Below are 16873 nucleotides of genomic sequence, written 5' to 3' on the forward strand. Positions count from 1 at the left end.
CGTCTGTCACCTCAGTACAGCATTTGCTCGCCCAGACTGCCTCAGGTTGCTCCCATACTGACCTGGGAATCCCCATTTCAATCGGGTCAACCGGACTCTGCAGCCACCCGACCTCACAGCCCCGGACTGAAAATCACCTTACCCAGTTGCTGCTGACTGCACTGATTCGTAGGTAAGAAAGCTGGATGGGTTGGGGTGTTGGAGATCCAGATCATTGCTGAGTAGATTTGAGAGAAAAAAAAACGTGCAACTCCTGATCCTTCAAGAGTTTCAAAAAATGCTCTCTTCAGGATCGTAGTGCTTCAGAAATCTCACCGCTGCCAACATACTGCCCATTTTTTGAACCTCTGCGTTTGTATAGACCAGGATCGTCCAATATACGGCCAGAATCCGGCCTGTCAAAGGTTTCCATCTGGCCTGCCAATCTGCCTGTGGCTCAGCTCTGATTGAGGACTCCCTTGAATGTAGAGTGGAGGGTGTAATAAAATCTGGAATTAAAAGCTAGTCTAATGATGGCCATGAAACCATTGTCGATTGTTGTAAAAACCCATCTGGTTCACTAATGTCCTTTAGGGAAGGAAATCTGCCGTCCTTACCTGGTCTGGCCTACATATGACTCCAGACCCACAGCAATGTGGTTGACTCTTACATGCCCTATGAAATGGCCTAGCAAGCCACTCAGTTGGCAGCTCACCACCACCTTCTCAAGGGCAATTAGGGATGGGCAATAAATGCTGGCCTGGCCAGCCACGCCCACATCCCATTAATGAATTTTTTAAAAAGGTGGGACTTGTGTCTGATGGGCAGAGGGACCCCTGTCTGTGATTGGTCACTCCCCGTGACTGACAGGGGCTGCCCAGGCAACATCAGTGCTGATTGGTGGAATGTGACACAAGCACCCCGGGATCGGCTGCCCCTGTCGCTTCCACACGATTCTGTAAATGTCCTGTATCCTACACACTGGGCAGGTTCCCTCCTCCACTCACCTCAACTTAAATAATACAGGCATGGTAAGTATCCGGTTGTGGGAATGGCTGCTGCAGGGAACACTGAGCAGGGAACGGGAAACACTGAGTGGGGAAGACTGAGCGGGGAGTGGGGAGCACGGAGCAGGGCACATGGAAGACACAGTGGGGTGGAGACAAAGAGAGAGGGGAGAGAGAGAGGTGGGGGGAGAGAGACAGCAAGAGACGGGGGGGGGGCGGTGGAGAGAGAGAGACGTGGGGGGAGAGAGAGAGACGTGGGGGGAGAGAGAGAGACGTGGGGGGAGAGAGACAGAAAGATGGGGGAGAGAGGGACAGAGAGATGGGGGGGAGAGAGAGAGACAGAGAGATGGGGGGGAGAGAGAGAGACAGAGAGATGGGGGGGAGAGAGAGAGACAGAGAGATGGGGGGGGAGAGAGAGAGAGAGGGCAGAGAGAGGGGAGGGGAGAGGGACTGAGGGAAGAGACAGAGGGGGGAGAGAGAGAGACAGAGAGAGGGGGGAGAGAGACAGACAGAGAGAGAGAGAGAGAGGGGAATGAGAGGGTGGAAGAGAGATCAAGGTCTCTCCTGACAGATGGACATCTTTCCAGAATACTCTGCATCGCTACATCAAGTGTCCAGGCAGAGATTGACTACTCATGCAAGCTAAAACAATGCCAGGTATGTCATTAAATCAGTTTTCAATATAGTGACGAGAAAGTAAGTGAATTAATTAATCTTCTCATTTCAAGCTTCTTCACAAAAATGCACATTTTTGTTCTTTATTAGTAACATAAATTTTTAATGCCTACATCTTTCAAAATCTGCTCATGGCCCCCTGGGCCGAGCAAAAATCATAATGCGGCCCTCTACCCGAAAAGATTGATCACTCAAGATGGGATCAGTAATGTAATATTGTGGGTTCTTTATTGATTACTGACAGATCGGCAATTACATTGAGATGGGAACTGTACAGGTGTGTCTTCAAGACTGACAACACTCAGAATCAGAGGGTGTGTTACATCATAACTCTTACATGACTAACCTGATCTTGTAGCCACACCTCTTAAAGGTGTACACACACAACAGTGACTGCAGGTGATTAGTGGACAATTTGAGCTGTTTCACTTCAAAATTACTGACGACCTCTTAAAATACCCCTCACATGAAATTTGACCCCTGGTCTGAATTTCTTTTGGCAATCCATACATAGTGATAAACTGTATTAACCCCTCAATCATAACTTTAGCTGTGATCTTTCTCAAGGGTATTGCCCCGGAAACCCAGTGGACAAATCCATGATGATTCGGAGAAACTTGTGACCTGACTTAGTTGTGGGTAAGGGTCCGACACATTCCACAAGAGCCTTACTAAATGGTTTGTCAGAAGCAGGTATCAGTATCAGTGGAGCTGGCTGAATCAAAGGCCATGGCTTCCCAACTACCTGACATGCATGGCAAGTTCTGTAAAATTCAACCCCATTTTTATGCAAGCTTGGCCAATAAAAATACTGTCTTATTCTGGCCTAAGGTGCAGTGGTTAGCACCGCAGCTTCACAGCTCCAGCAACCCGGGTTCAATTCTGGGTACTGCCTGTGTGGAGTTTGCAAGTTCTCCCTGTGTCTGCATGGGTTTTCGCCGGGTGCTCCGGTTTCCTCCCACAGCCAAAAGACTTGCAGGTTGGTAGGTAAATTGGCCATTAGCAATTGCCCCTAGTATAGGTAGGTGGTAGGGAAATATAGGGACAGGTGGGGATGTGGCAGGAATATGGGATTAGTGTAGGATTAGTATAAATCCCCCGGTCAATAATGTTCTGTCCCGCCACAGTCTGCCTGCTTCAATGGGTGCTTAGAGCTCAGGGTCATTGCCCGAAAGGTGGACTGATACACCGCACCAAACAACATGAAAAAAGGAAAGAAGGTACCAGCCCTTCGCTTTGCAAGCTGGAACGTCAGAACTATGTGTCCTGGCCTATCGGAAGACCTTACACAAATCAACGATTCTCGGAAGACCGCCATCATTAACAAAGAGCTCAGTAGATTCAATGTGGACATTGCAGCACTTCAGGAGACTCGCCTCCCCGCGAGTGGCTCTCTAGCAGAGCAAGACTACACCTTCTTCTGGCAGGGCAGGGATCCTGAAGAACCAAGACAGCATGGAGTGGGCTTCGCCATCAGAAACTCCTTGCTCAGCATGATAGAGCCTCCCTCAAATGGCTCGGAACGCATACTGTCCATCCGACTGCTCACCGCCTCTGGTCCAGTACACCTACTCAACATCTATGCTCCAACACTCTGCTCCCCACCTGAAGCTAAACACCAGTTCTATGAACAACTCCATAACATCATTAGCAGCATCCCCAACACCGAACACCTATTCCTGCTGGGGGACTTTAATACCAGGGTTGGGGCCGACCATGACTCATGGCCCTCCTGCCTTGGGCGCTATGGCGTTGGAAGGATGAATGAGAACGGGCAGAGACTGCTTGAGTTGTGTACCTATCATAACCTCTGCATCACCAACTCATTCTTTCACACTAAACCCTGTCACCAGGTTTCATGGAGGCACCCAAGATCGCGTCGTTGGCACCAGCTAGACCTCATCGTCACAAGGCGAGCCGCCTTAAACAGCGTTCAAATCACACGCAGCTTCCACAGTGCGGACTGTGACACCGACCACTCCCTGATGTGCAGCAAGGTTAGACTCAGACCAAAGAAGTTGCATCATTCCAAGCAGAAGGGCCACCCGCGCATCAACACGAGCAGAATTTCTCACCCACAGCTGTTACAAAAATTTCTAAATTCACTTGTAACAGCCCTTCAAAACACTCCCACAGAGGATGCTGAGACCAAGTGGGCCCATATCAGAGACGCCATCTATGAGTCAGCTTTGACCACCTACAGCAAAAGTGCGAAGAGAAATGCAGACTGGTTTCAATCTCATAATGAAGAGCTGGAACCTGTCATAGCCGCTAAGCGCATTGCACTGTTGAACTACAAGAAAGCCCCCAGCGAGTTAACATCCGTAGCACTTAAAGCAGCCAGAAGCACTGCACAAAGAACAGCTAGGCGCTGCGCAAACGACTACTGGCAACACCTATGCAGTCATATTCAGCTGGCCTCAGACACCGGAAACATCAGAGGAATGTATGATGGCATGAAGAGAGCTCTTGGGCAGATCGCCCCCCCTCAAATCTAAATCGGGGGACATAATCACTGACCAACGCAAACAAATGGACCGCTGGGTTGAGCACTACCTAGAACTGTACTCCAGGGAGAATGCTGTCACTGAGACTGCCCTCAATGCAGCCCAGCCTCTACCAGTCATGGATGAGCTGGACATACAGCCAACCAAATCGGAACTCAGTGATGCCATTGATTCTCTAGCCAGCGGAAAAGCCCCTGGGAAGGACAGCATTACCCCTGAAATAATCAAGAGTGCCAAGCCTGCTATACTCTCAGCACTCCATGAACTGCTATGCCTGTGCTGGGACGAGGGAGCAGTACCCCAGGACATGCGCGATGCCAATATCATCACCCTCTATAAGAACAAGGGTGACTGCAACAACTACCGTGGAATCTCCCTGCTCAGCATAGTGGGGAAAGTCTTTGCTCGAGTCGCTCTGAACAGGCTCCAGAAGCTGGCCGAGCGCGTCTACCCTGAGGCTCAGTGTGGCTTTCGTGCAGAGAGATCGACCATTGACATGCTGTTCTCCCTTCGTCAGATACAGGAGAAATGCCGTGAACAACAAATGCCCCTCTACATTGCTTTCATTGATCTCACCAAAGCCTTTGACCTCGTCAGCAGACGTGGTCTCTTCAGACTACTAGAAAAGATTGGATGTCCACCAAAGCTACTAAGTATCATCACCTCATTCCATGACAATATGAAAGGCACAATTCAACATGGTGGCTCCTCATCAGAGCCCTTTCCTATCCTGAGTGGTGTGAAACAGGGCTGTGTTCTCGCACCCACACTTTTTGGGATTTTCTTCTCCCTGCTGCTTTCACATGCGTTCAAATCCTCTGAAGAAGGAATTTTCCTCCACACAAGATCAGGGGGCAGGTTGTTCAACCTTGCCCGTGTAATAGCGAAGTCCAAAGTACGGAAAGTCCTCATCAGAGAACTCCTCTTTGCTGACGATGCTGCTTTAACATCTCACACTGAAGAGTGCCTGCAGAGTCTCATCGACAGGTTTGCGTCTGCCTGCAATGAATTTGGCCTAACCATCAGCCTCAAGAAAACGAACATCATGGGGCAGGACGTCAGAAATGCTCCATCCATCAATATTGGCGACCACGCTCTGGAAGTGGTTCAAGAGTTCACCTACCTAGGCTCAACTATCACCAGTAACCTGTCTCTAGATGCAGAAATCAACAAGCGCATGGGAAAGGCTTCCACTGCTATGTCCAGACTGGCCAAGAGAGTGTGGGAAAATGGCGCACTGACACTGAACACAAAAGTCCGAGTGTATCAGGCCTGTGTCCTCAGTACCTTGCTCTATGGCAGCGAGGCCTGGACAACGTATGCCAGCCAAGAGCGACGTCTCAATTCATTCCATCTTCGCTGCCTCCGGAGAATACGTGGCATCAGGTGGCAGGACTATATCTCCAACACAGAAGTCCTTGAAGCGGCCAACACCCCCAGCTTATACACACTACTGAGTCAGCGGCGCTTGAGATGGCTTGGCCATGTGAGCCGCATGGAAGATGGCAGGAGCCCCAAAGACACATTGTACAGCGAGCTCGCCACTGGTATCAGACCCACCGGCCGTCCATGTCTCCGCTATAAAGACGTCTGCAAACGCGACATGAAATCGTGTGACATTGATCACAAGTCGTGGGAGTCAGTTGCCAGCATTCGCCAGAGCTGGCGGGCAGCCATAAAGACAGGGCTAAATTGTGGTGAGTCGAAGAGACTTAGTAGTTGGCAGGAAAAAAGACAGAGGCGCAAGGGGAGAGCCAACTGTGCAACAGCCCCGACAAACAAATTTCTCTGCAGCACCTGTGGAAGAGCCTGTCACTCCAGAATTGGCCTTTATAGCCACTCCAGGCGCTGCTTCACAAACCACTGACCACCTCCAGGCGCGTATCCATTGTCTCTCGAGATAAGGAGGCCCAAAAGAAAAGAAAAAAAGAAGTATAAATGGGTGGTTGATGGTCAGCACAGACTCAGTGGGCTGAAGGGCCTGTTTCAGTGCTGTACCTCTAAATAAAAAAAAAAATTAAAAATGACCTGTCACTGGGATCTCATGGGCAATTCTTAAAACCTCACTGCGGTACCCCGGGTGAATAGCAACCTGATGAACTATGGTCCAGTCTTCATCAGCGGGACTCTGGAGAAATCTCCACTTCCTCATCAGAATGTCATTCTTAATATAGTAACAGGAACATTTTCAGCTTCTGCCTCAGAACATGCTTTTTGAGACAAACCTCTTCAATCAGGGTCTGCTGCTGTGCCTCAATCACAGACACTCTGCTAAACAATTCACCATTGCTCACCCGAACCTTTTTCTACCACCATCCACAAACAAATCCTTGAAAAAATTCTCAACCGACCAAACACCCGAATTGTGCACCACAACAGCTAAATCCTTCTCATCATGTTTAATCTTATGAGCCTGGGATCTCGTCACTACATAATCTGGGAATATTCCAGGAAATTCCTCCTGCAAAACGTCAGTTTCAGCAACTTCAGCTGGCTTTTCCGAAACTACTGGAGACAGCAATACCTCATCCCCAGCTAAGTCATTCCCAAGCAACAAATCCACCCCTTCAATATGCATATCCGGGAAAATTCCCACTGTTACTGGACCGGATACTAAATCACATTGCAAATTAACGTTATACAATGGAATGGATAAATAACCCCCCTCAATACCCCACACCATGACTTTCACATTCATAGCACTATTTGGAGGAAGACTACATCCCTTGCTACCATTAATCTCTAAACAGCACAATCGGCATGCCTGCTTCATCTGACAAATATGGGGACACCGTACCCCGACAAAAAAATTCTACACCCTTCATGGTCCAGACTTAATTCATTAGCACACAGGGGAGAACATTTCTGGTCACTGTCCAACATCTCCAAAGCCACTGGCTTGTCAACAGGGGCACCTATTGGGCATCCATTTCAGGAAAGGCTTTCGGTAAACCTACTTGAGCCACTGACTTGCCTTTTAACTTCCAACATTCTAATTTTATATGCCGTCTTTTATTAAAAAAAACCACTTTTGTTCTTTTGACTCAACCCTAGTCTTCTGACTATCACTTTTACTACTCTCAGTGTTATCTGTATCCTTTCTCTCACTAAAACCGAACCTCCCCTCATTATCCAGCCTCCTATCCTTCCAGCTCCTCTGAAAGTTCCCAAACTGAGGCCTGTTAATACTGCTTTTGTGGGTCAATTCATTATTATCTGCTATTTCTGTGGCAATCCTTATTTTACCGACTTTGTTCTTCCAGGTGGGACCTTATTCCTGAATGGATATTATTTTAAAATTCTTCCATTAGGATTATTTCCCTAAGGCTTCCAAAGTCTTGTTCAACCTTCATGGACCAATACTAACGATCAAATATCATTTCCTTTCAAATTCCATAAATGTCTGACCCTATTTCTTTCTTTTTTAAATTTCTGAATTTTTGCCTGTAAACCTCTGGTACCAACTCATAAGCATTAGAACTGCAGTTTTAACCACTTCATAAGCACTTGACTCTTCCTCTGGATGTGTTGAATATACCTTTAATGCTTTTCCCACTTTTCTTTCCTTCTGCCATTGCAACTTCGTAGCAATTTTTTCAAAGGACACAACGTACATTTCACTGCTTCCTCACTGAATTTAAGCATTGAACAAATATTCTTTGCTGAATCAAAACCAGGAGTCAAATCGGATTCATCCTCAAACCTTCCTGTCACTCCCTGTCCACGTAATCTGTTTTTCTCTGGCCAGTGCAAACTTCCAGGTTTCTCTTTCTTTTTGAACTTTTTCTTTCTGTTCGCTTTCTCTTTCGAATTCAGTTTTTCTCATTTCAAATTGAAATTGTCTGTCCCTTTTCCTGTCTTCCTCTTTTTCCTCTTTCCTTTTCTTTCTCTAATCTCAGCTTCTCCAACTTGATTTTGGCTCGCTCCACTAGAACATTAATGGGAACAACCTCTTCTTTTACCATCTTCAAATGAGGAACCAATCCTTGGATTATCTCCACTTTCCTAGCCCCTGGACTTAGACGAACCCCCATCTGTGCTAATATCGTGACCGAATCGGCCTTTCTTAACAGCTGAGAGTCAAATCTTCTCTCTTAACAAAATCTGTTGCAGTAATGGTCCTCATGTTGATTTCCCACTGAACCCAGCTAAAAGAAATGTGAAATTTTGTTTGTTTAAAACTCTGGAAAATTCCAGTGAACCCATTTTACAGCATCTGAATTTGTATCCCAGATCCAAGTCCCCAATTTGTTACGACCTCAGTGAGACTGTTAACGTTAAAAATACGAGATATGAATCCCCAGATCATTTTAAAGAATTACACGACAAGGTTTCACATAGAGTCATAGAGTCATATATGACACAGAAGGAGGCCATTCGACCCATCGACTCCATGCCGGCTCTCCACAGAACTATACAGTCAGTCCCACCCCCTGGCTCGATCACCGTAATCCTGCAAGTCTATTTTTCTCAAGTGATCATCCAACTTCCTCTTGAAGTCATTGATTGTCTCTGCTTCCACCACCCTCGTGGGCAGCGAGTTCCACGTCATTACCACCCGCTGTGTAAAAAAAGTGCTTCCTCATATTCCCCCTGCATCTTTTGCCCAAAATTTTCAATCTGTGTCCCCTAGTCCTTGTACCATTAGTTAATGAGAACAGTTTCTCCTTGTCTAACTTATCTAAGCCAGTCATAATCTTGTACACTTCTGTTAAATCTCCCCTCAATCTCCTTTATGCTAAGGAGAACAAACACAGCTTTTCCAACCCAACCTTGTAACTAAAATCCCTCATCACTGGAACCATTTTGGTAAATCTCCTCTGCACCCTCTCAAGGATCCTCACATCCTTCCTAAAGTGTGGTGACCAGAACTGGACACAATGTTCCAGTTGGGACCTAACCAGAGCTTTATAAATGTTCAGCATAACTTCCTACTCAATACCTCTATTTATGAAGCCCAAGATCCTATATGCTTTACCAACCACTCTGTTCATGTTCTGCCACCTTCAAAGATCGATGCACATGCACCCCCAGGTCCCTCTGTACCTGCACATGCTTTAGAACTGTGTCATTAAGTATATATTGCCTCTCCCTATTCCTTCTGCCAAAATGCATCACCTCACACTTGTCAGTATTAAATTCCATCTGCCACCTCTCTGCCCATTCTGCCCACGTTTTAAGATTTATTATAACAACTAAACTAAAAGAAACCCCCCATTAACTACATAGTACTTTGTAAGTAGATGATACCCCAGATTACAAAGAAAAAGTATTGTCATTCACCATGGCAACGCTTCTGCCAATCAGAATTCACTTGCCAACCAATCAGCATTCTCTTCTCATGCAGTATAAGTTTTTGTTTTCCCTTACATTGGTTATTCTTGTGGTTGTCCTGATGAGTGCAAGATGAAAAGCTTTGACAACATGTCTCTCTTTTCAGCAAAGAAGTATTTTCTTTTAACTGCAACTTTTCTTTGCTTATTAAAATACTTGAAAACCTCACACCATACTTATTAGTTACACAGTCCTCTTTGATGGAAAATCTTTGCAGTTAAAAGTCCAAACTCCTCCAGTTGCAGTGGCTTGGATCTCAGACATTTTTCAAAATCAATGTCTTCTTCGTTCACTTCTATTAGCACTTTTGACCTAGAGCTCTGTGAATAAGGCGATTCCTGGTGATCCTGTTGGGCTTTTACTTCTCTGCAAACTTCAACTTTTAAAACAGGTTCCAGTCTTTGCAGCCTTTCTCTGTATCAGGCTTCCAAGAGCAGATATTCCCTCTCTCCCTCTCGAGGCTGCTGCCTCTCGTTGTCTTCCTTGCTGCCTGCTCTGAGGCTGCAACTACTGAGCTGCCTTTTTAACTGCCTGTCTGGCTTCAGAAAATCTGTTAAATTTATCTGGACTCAATAGCTTATTGCCTTGTTCCACTATGCAAAGTCCAGAAGTCTGGTTTCACAGAGTCATCTGGGCCTTTCATTGTTAACAGCTGCCTGGTACATTTGCATCTTTCGAATCATTGTGCTTGAAATTGAGTGGGAGGCAGGGGAGGTGGTGCTGCCCATCGCCTTCCCGCCCCTGCTGCAATAATATGGGTGGTGGAGGAGGTGGCAAATAGCCCACCCTCCCCAGACCAATTAAGGCCCATAAATAGCCAATCCATTGCCACTTGAGGGCCTCCTCCTGCCACCGCTGGTATCGGACTAGAAGCTCAGCATCTCAGGAAGCCACCCAGTAAAACCTTGCAGCCTCCTTGTGGGCTTGTGCCCCATGAAGGCACCCACCCACGGCGCAGACTGCCCTCACTGGAGCACCTCGCCACCTCCCCCTCTTCCCCCCGCCCCCCCCACCCAAAACCTCGACCGACCGCAGCCTACACTTCCCGTCTTGCCGGGGCCCAGTCAATAGTCTCCGGTGAGGCCCCCACTTAATTCTGGGGCCTCCTCCATTGCTGCTCCTCTCGCTCGGTGCGGTCCCAGCAGTAGTCAGCACTCACAGTGGTGCTGCTGGGACTGAAGGGCTGCCAGCCGAGTGATTGGCTGACAGCTCTTGGAGGCAGGACTTCCTGCCTCGGGTCAGAAGTCCTGCAAAAGGCCAATTAAGGGACAGGGCCGCTTGGTTTCCAGACCCGGCAGTGGCGGGCTTGCCCACGAATTTCTGGCCAGTGGGCGGGGCTTCATCCTGACATAAAAGTCCGACCCTTGTTTATTACCTGAATGTCTGCGAGGGTGTTCAGGTGTTACCTCTGCAGTCTCTGCATTTTCAGAAAAAGTCTTTGATTTGTGTTCTCTGCTGTCCTGCTAACCAAGAATTCTCTGTTGTCCTTTCACAGAATGTGAGGTCACCTGACTTTGCGGACTCCATCTTAAACTTTTAAAAATCATAGTTCTAAACCATAATCATGTTACAAACTCCAGCGTACATAACACCCTGAATAAACAGAGACTGTGTACAGTTACACAGTGAGAGACCCTGAATAAACAGTGACTCTGTACATTTACACAGTGAGTGACCCTCACCCTGAATAAACAGTGACTCTGTACAGTTACACAGTGAGTGACCCTCACCCTGAATAAACAGTGACTCTGTACAGTTACACAGTGAGTGACCCTCACCCTGAATAAACAGTGACTCTGTACAGTTACACAGTGAGTGACCCTCGCCCTGAATAAACAGTGACTCTGTACAGTTACACAGTGAGTGACCCTCGCCCTGAATAAATAGTGACTCTGCACAGTTACACAGTGAGTGACCCTCACCCTGAATAAACAGTGTCTCTGTACAGTTACACAGTGAGTGATCCTCACCCTGAATAAACAGTGACTCTGTACAGTTACACAGTGAGTGACCCTCGCCCTGAATAAACAGTGACTCTGTACAGTTACACAGTGAGAGACCCTGAATAAACAGTGACTCTGTACAGTTACACAGTGAGTGATCCTCACCCTGAATAAACAGTGACTCTGTACAGTTATACAGTGAGTGATCCTCACCCTGAATAAATAGTGACTCTGTACAGTTACACAGTGAGAGACCCTGAATAAACGGTGACTCTGTAGAGTTACACAGTGAGTGACCCTCACCCTGAATAAACAGTGACTCTGTACAGTTACACAGTGAGAGACCCTGAATAAACAGTGACTCTGTACAGTTACACAGTGAGTGACCCTCACCCTGAATAAACAGTGACTCTGTACAGTTACACAGTGAGAGACCCTGAATAAACAGTGACTCTGTACAGTTACACAGTGAGTGACCCTCACCCTGAATAAACAGTAACTCTGTCCAGTTACACAGTGAGTGACCCTCACCCTGAATAAACAGTAACTCTGTACAGTGACACAGTGAGTGACCCTCGCCCTGAATAAACAGTAACTCTGTCCAGTTACACAGTGAGTGACCCTCACCCTGTTGAATAATTAAGGAACCCATGTTGAATGATTAGTACAATTTTTGCACATTTTTGTTGTCAAGGGAATGTGGTGAACTGTGGCTCATTTTCGCAGCTATGTCACTCATAATTTAACAGACTGAAGCGTTTGAAAGCAGTTTACTGTGATGTTCCACGTGCTGTGGCACAGGCTTGGGTACAATTATATATTTATTCCATGAAAGCAGAGTCCCTTTCAGAGATCCTTAACCTGTATGATTAATTAACGTGCGAGTCTGATTTTGGGTGATAGGTACACAAGGTGCTCTTGTGTACAGGGTGACTCATTACCCAGGCAAGGGGCCAGCATCTTCATTGCCCAGGCTGCAAAAAAAACCCTTGTGTTGATTGGTACGTGAGCATTTGCAGGGTATTGCAATTATTTGTTATTGTCCATTAAACTCTCAGAAGGCTCAGTTCCAGCAGTCTCTAATAAAATAATGAAAGCAGCAATGTTATCTCTTACAGCTCTAACATGCAGAAGAAGGGAATTATTCATTCTTCCTTTGTCTCTGTCTGTCTCTCTCTCTTTCTCTGTTACTCTCACTCTCTCTGTCTCACTCCCCCATTATATACCCATGTCTCAGTGTTCTCTCTTTCTCTTTCTCAGCTGCTTTCACTCTCTCTGTCTCTCTACCTCTTTTTTTTAATTCTTTCATGGGATGTGGGCGTCGCTGGCCATGCCAGCATTTAATGCCCATCCCTAATTGCCCTTGAGAAGGTGGTGAGATTTTCTCTCTCTCTCTGTTTCTGTCATTCACACTTGGTCTGTCTCCCTGTCTCTGTCATCATCTGTCATTCTGTATCTCTCACTCTCTCTGTCTCCCTACCCCGTCTTATACCCATGTCTCAGTACTCTCTCACTCCCCCCCTCTGTCACTCCCCCATTACATATCCATGTCTCATTACTCTCTCACTCCCCCCCTCTGTCACTCCCCCATTATAAATCCATGTCTCAGTACGCTCTCTCTCTCTCTCTCCCCCATTATAAATCCATGTCACAGTACTCTCTCTCTCTCTTCCCCCACTGTCTGTCCCCCATTATATATCCATGTCTCATTACTCTCTCTCTCTCCTCCCTCTGTCTCTCCCCCATTATATATCCATGTCTCAGTACTCTCTCTCTCTCTTCCCCCTCTGTCTCTCCCCCATTATATATCCATGTCTCAGTACTCTGTCTTTCCCCCCTCCCCCGTTATAAATCCATGTCTCAGTACGCTCTCTCTCTCTCTCTCACCCCTCTGTCTCTCCCCCATTATATATCCATGTCTCAGTACTCTCTCTCTCTCTTCCCCCTCTGTCTCTCCCCCATTATATATCCATGTCTCAGTACTCTGTCTTTCCCCCCTCCCCCGTTATAAATCCATGTCTCAGTACGCTCTCTCTCTCTCTCTTCCCCCTCTGCCTGTCCCCGTTATATATCCATGTCTCATTACTCTCTCTATCTTCCCCCTCTGTTTGTCCCCCGTTATAAATCCATGTCTCAGTACTCTCTCTCTCTCTCACCCCTCTGTCTCTCCCCCATTATATATCCATGTCTCAGTACTCTATCTCTCTCTCTTCCCCCTCTGCCTGTCCCCGTTAAATATCCATGTCTCACTGCACTGTCTTTCCCCCCTCCCCCGTTATAAATCCATGTCTCAGTACGCTCTCTCTCTCTCTCTCTTCCCCCTCTGCCTGTCCCCGTTATATATCCATGTCTCATTACTCTCTCTATCTTCCCCCTCTGTTTGTCCCCCGTTATAAATCCATGTCTCAGTACTCTCTCTCTCTCTCACCCCTCTGTCTCTCCCCCATTATATATCCATGTCTCAGTACTCTATCTCTCTCTCTTCCCCCTCTGCCTGTCCCCGTTAAATATCCATGTCTCACTGCACTGTCTTTCCCCCCTCCCCCGTTATAAATCCATGTCTCAGTACGCTCTCTCTCTCTCTCTCTTCCCCCTCTGCCTGTCCCCGTTATATATCCATGTCTCATTACTCTCTCTCTCTTCCCCCTCTGTTTGTCCCCCGTTATAAATCCATGTCTCAGTACTCTCTCTCTCCTCTCAGGTTATGCCACCATTAAGGTTTGTGGTGAAGACAATAGTGAAGGAGAAGGGCTGACTGGGCAGTGCCCTGAGCTCCCTGTGCCGTCAGAGTGAACCATGGCAGCAGGTGGGAGCAGAGAACCAGCAGATGTTCCCTCGTGTTTACATCTGGTGAGTAATGACTGATGGCACAGGTAAGGAAAATATTAGGAGGAGACAGTATAGGGAGTGTTTGATGGGACAATGTAGAGGGAGCTTTACTCTGTATCTAACCCCAGTGCTGTACCTGTCCTGGGAGTATTTGATGGGGACAGTGTAGAGGGAGCTTTACTCTGTATCTAACCTGTGCTGTACCTGTCCTGGGGAGTATTTGATGGGGACAGTGCAGAGGGAGCTTTACTCTGTATCTAACCTGTGCTGTACCTGTCCTGGGAGTATTTGATGGGGACAGTGTAGAGGGAGCTTTACTCTGTATCTAACCCCCGTTTTTTTTTTTTCCTTTTTTTTTTATAAGGTGGCCTTTATACCCCAGGCCCCTTTTATATATTTCATGTCGAGGGGACCTTTATTCCTCAGGCCCTCTTTATAAACATACTTATATTTTTAAAATAACTTTATTAAAACCAGAAATAAACAAAAACTCAAATTAAAATGCCATTCTCGGCGTCGACAGTGCACTCCAGTCCCTGCGGTGCCCACCGGTCGCGGAAGGCCTCAAGTGTACCGGCGGACACCGCATGCTCCTTCTCCAGGGACACCTGGGCACGAACGTAACCGCAGATGAGGGGCAGGCAATCGGGGAGGATGGACCCCCCGATGGCCCGCAGCCTGGACCTGTGAATTGCCACCTTGGTCAGGCCCAGGAGCAGACCGACGTGCAGATCCCCCTCCCGGCCCACGCCCCTCCGCTCCGGGTGCACAAAGATTAGGAGCGTGGGACTGAAGTGCAGCCAGAACTTGAGCAGCCCCTTCAAATATTCAAAGAGGGGCTGCAACCTCGCACACTCCGTATATACGTGGAACACGGACTCGTCCAGGCTGCAGAAAGTACAGGCGGCCTGGCAGTCCGTGAACCTACTTAAAAGTCTATTGCACGGGACTGCCCCGTGCAACACGCTCCACCCCAGGTCCCTGATGTAAAGGGGGAAGACTCCCGCGTAGAGAGACCTCCATCGGGGTTTTCCCTCGCCGCCAGATGGGAACACGGACCGACAGGGCGTGTCCGGCCGGCTGACGAGGGTGAGGAAGTGGAGAGTGTGCAGGAGCAGCCCGTGCAGGAATCCCCTCCGCGCTGATTGGAATGGCACGGAGGGCATTTCCGAGAGGCGGCTCGGGTTGTGTGGGACCGGCTCCCGAGGAGGGTTTCAGGGCCTGGGTCCGATGAGCAGTTCCGGCCGAGCGGGGGTCAGCTCGCCACCCGCAGTGAGGGGCGTCCTGGGGGTTTCGGCTACTCCTCCGCCTGCCGGACTGTCCCCGGAGCCGGCCGCCGAGGCGCTCTCCTCCGCCGGCGGGGGAGCGCCCTGACTGGAGGCAACCATGTTCCAGACTCGGAATAGATCCCGGTAAAAGACAGGCAACTCCCTCAGAGAGGCGTGGCTAACAGACTCCACCGGGAGCTGCGTGTTGTCGTGAAGGCAGTGACAGTGGCGGAAAAAATACGTCGCCAGTGCACACCATCCAGGAGGACGCTCGACGGACAGGTATCTCTGCAGGGTCTGAAGGCGGAGAGTCGCAGCCTGGGTGCGGATGCACACCAGCGACTGGCCGCCCTCCTCAATCGGGAGACTCAGGACTGCGGCAGAGACCCAGTGTTTCAAAGAACAAAGAACAAAGATAATTACAGCACAGGAACAGGCCCTCCGGCCCTCCAAGCCTGCGCCGATCCAGATCCTCTCTCTAAACATGTCGCCTATTTTCTAAGGTTCTGTATCTCTTTTCTTCCTGCCCATTCATGTATCTGTCTAGATACATCTTAAAAGACGCCATCGTGCCCGCATCTACCACCTCCGCTGGCAACGCGTTCCAGGCACCCACCACCCTCTGCGTAAAGAACTTTCCACGCATATCCCCTCTAAACTTTTCCCCTCTCACTTTGAACTCGTGTCCCCTAGTAATTGAATCCCCCACTCTGGGAAAAAGCCTCTTGCTATCCACCCTGTCTATACCTCTCATGATTTTGTACACCTCAATCAGGTTCCCCCCTCAACCTCCGTCTTTCTAATGAAAATAATCCTAATCTACTCAACCTCTCTTCATAGCTAGCACCCTCCATACCAGGCAACATCCTGGTGAACCTCCTCTGCACCCTCTCCAAAGCATCCACATCCTTTTGGTAATGTGGCGACCAGAACTGCACGCAGTATTCCAAATGTGGCCGAACCAAAGTCTTATACAACTGTAACATGACCTGCCAACCCTTGTACTCAATACCCCGTCCGATGAAGGAAAGCATGTCGTATGCCTTCTTGACCACTCTATTTACCTGCGTTGCCACCTTCAGGGAACAGTGGACCTGAAAAGCCAAATCTCTCTGGACATCAATTTTCCCCAGGACTTTTCCATTTACTGTATAGTTCACTCTTGAATTGGATCTTCCAAAATGCATCACCTCGCATTTGCCCTGATTGAACTCCATCTGCCATTTCTCTGCCCAACTCTCCAATCTATCTATATTCTGCTGTATTCTCTGACAGTCCCCTTCACTATCTGCTACTCCACCAATCTTAGTGTCGTCTGCAAACTTGCTAAT

At 48.0% G+C, this 16873-nt stretch overlaps 1 protein-coding gene across 2 annotated transcripts in view; it reads left to right on the top strand.

The window, feature by feature from the left end:
• LOC137371845 (anion exchange protein 3-like) overlaps nucleotides 1-16873 on the top strand; it is a 562339-nt gene that overhangs the window by 26111 nt on the left and 519355 nt on the right. For both annotated transcript variants that reach the window (XM_068034785.1, XM_068034787.1), the window contains exon 2: nucleotides 14147-14295. In XM_068034785.1, coding sequence (XP_067890886.1) covers nucleotides 14242-14295 — 54 coding nt within the window. In that variant the 5' untranslated portion in view covers nucleotides 14147-14241. The remainder of the gene's footprint in view (nucleotides 1-14146; nucleotides 14296-16873) is intronic.

The sequence above is a fragment of the Heterodontus francisci genome, chromosome 7 (assembly GCF_036365525.1).
Source record: "Heterodontus francisci isolate sHetFra1 chromosome 7, sHetFra1.hap1, whole genome shotgun sequence".
NCBI classification, from domain to species: Eukaryota; Metazoa; Chordata; class Chondrichthyes; order Heterodontiformes; family Heterodontidae; genus Heterodontus; species Heterodontus francisci.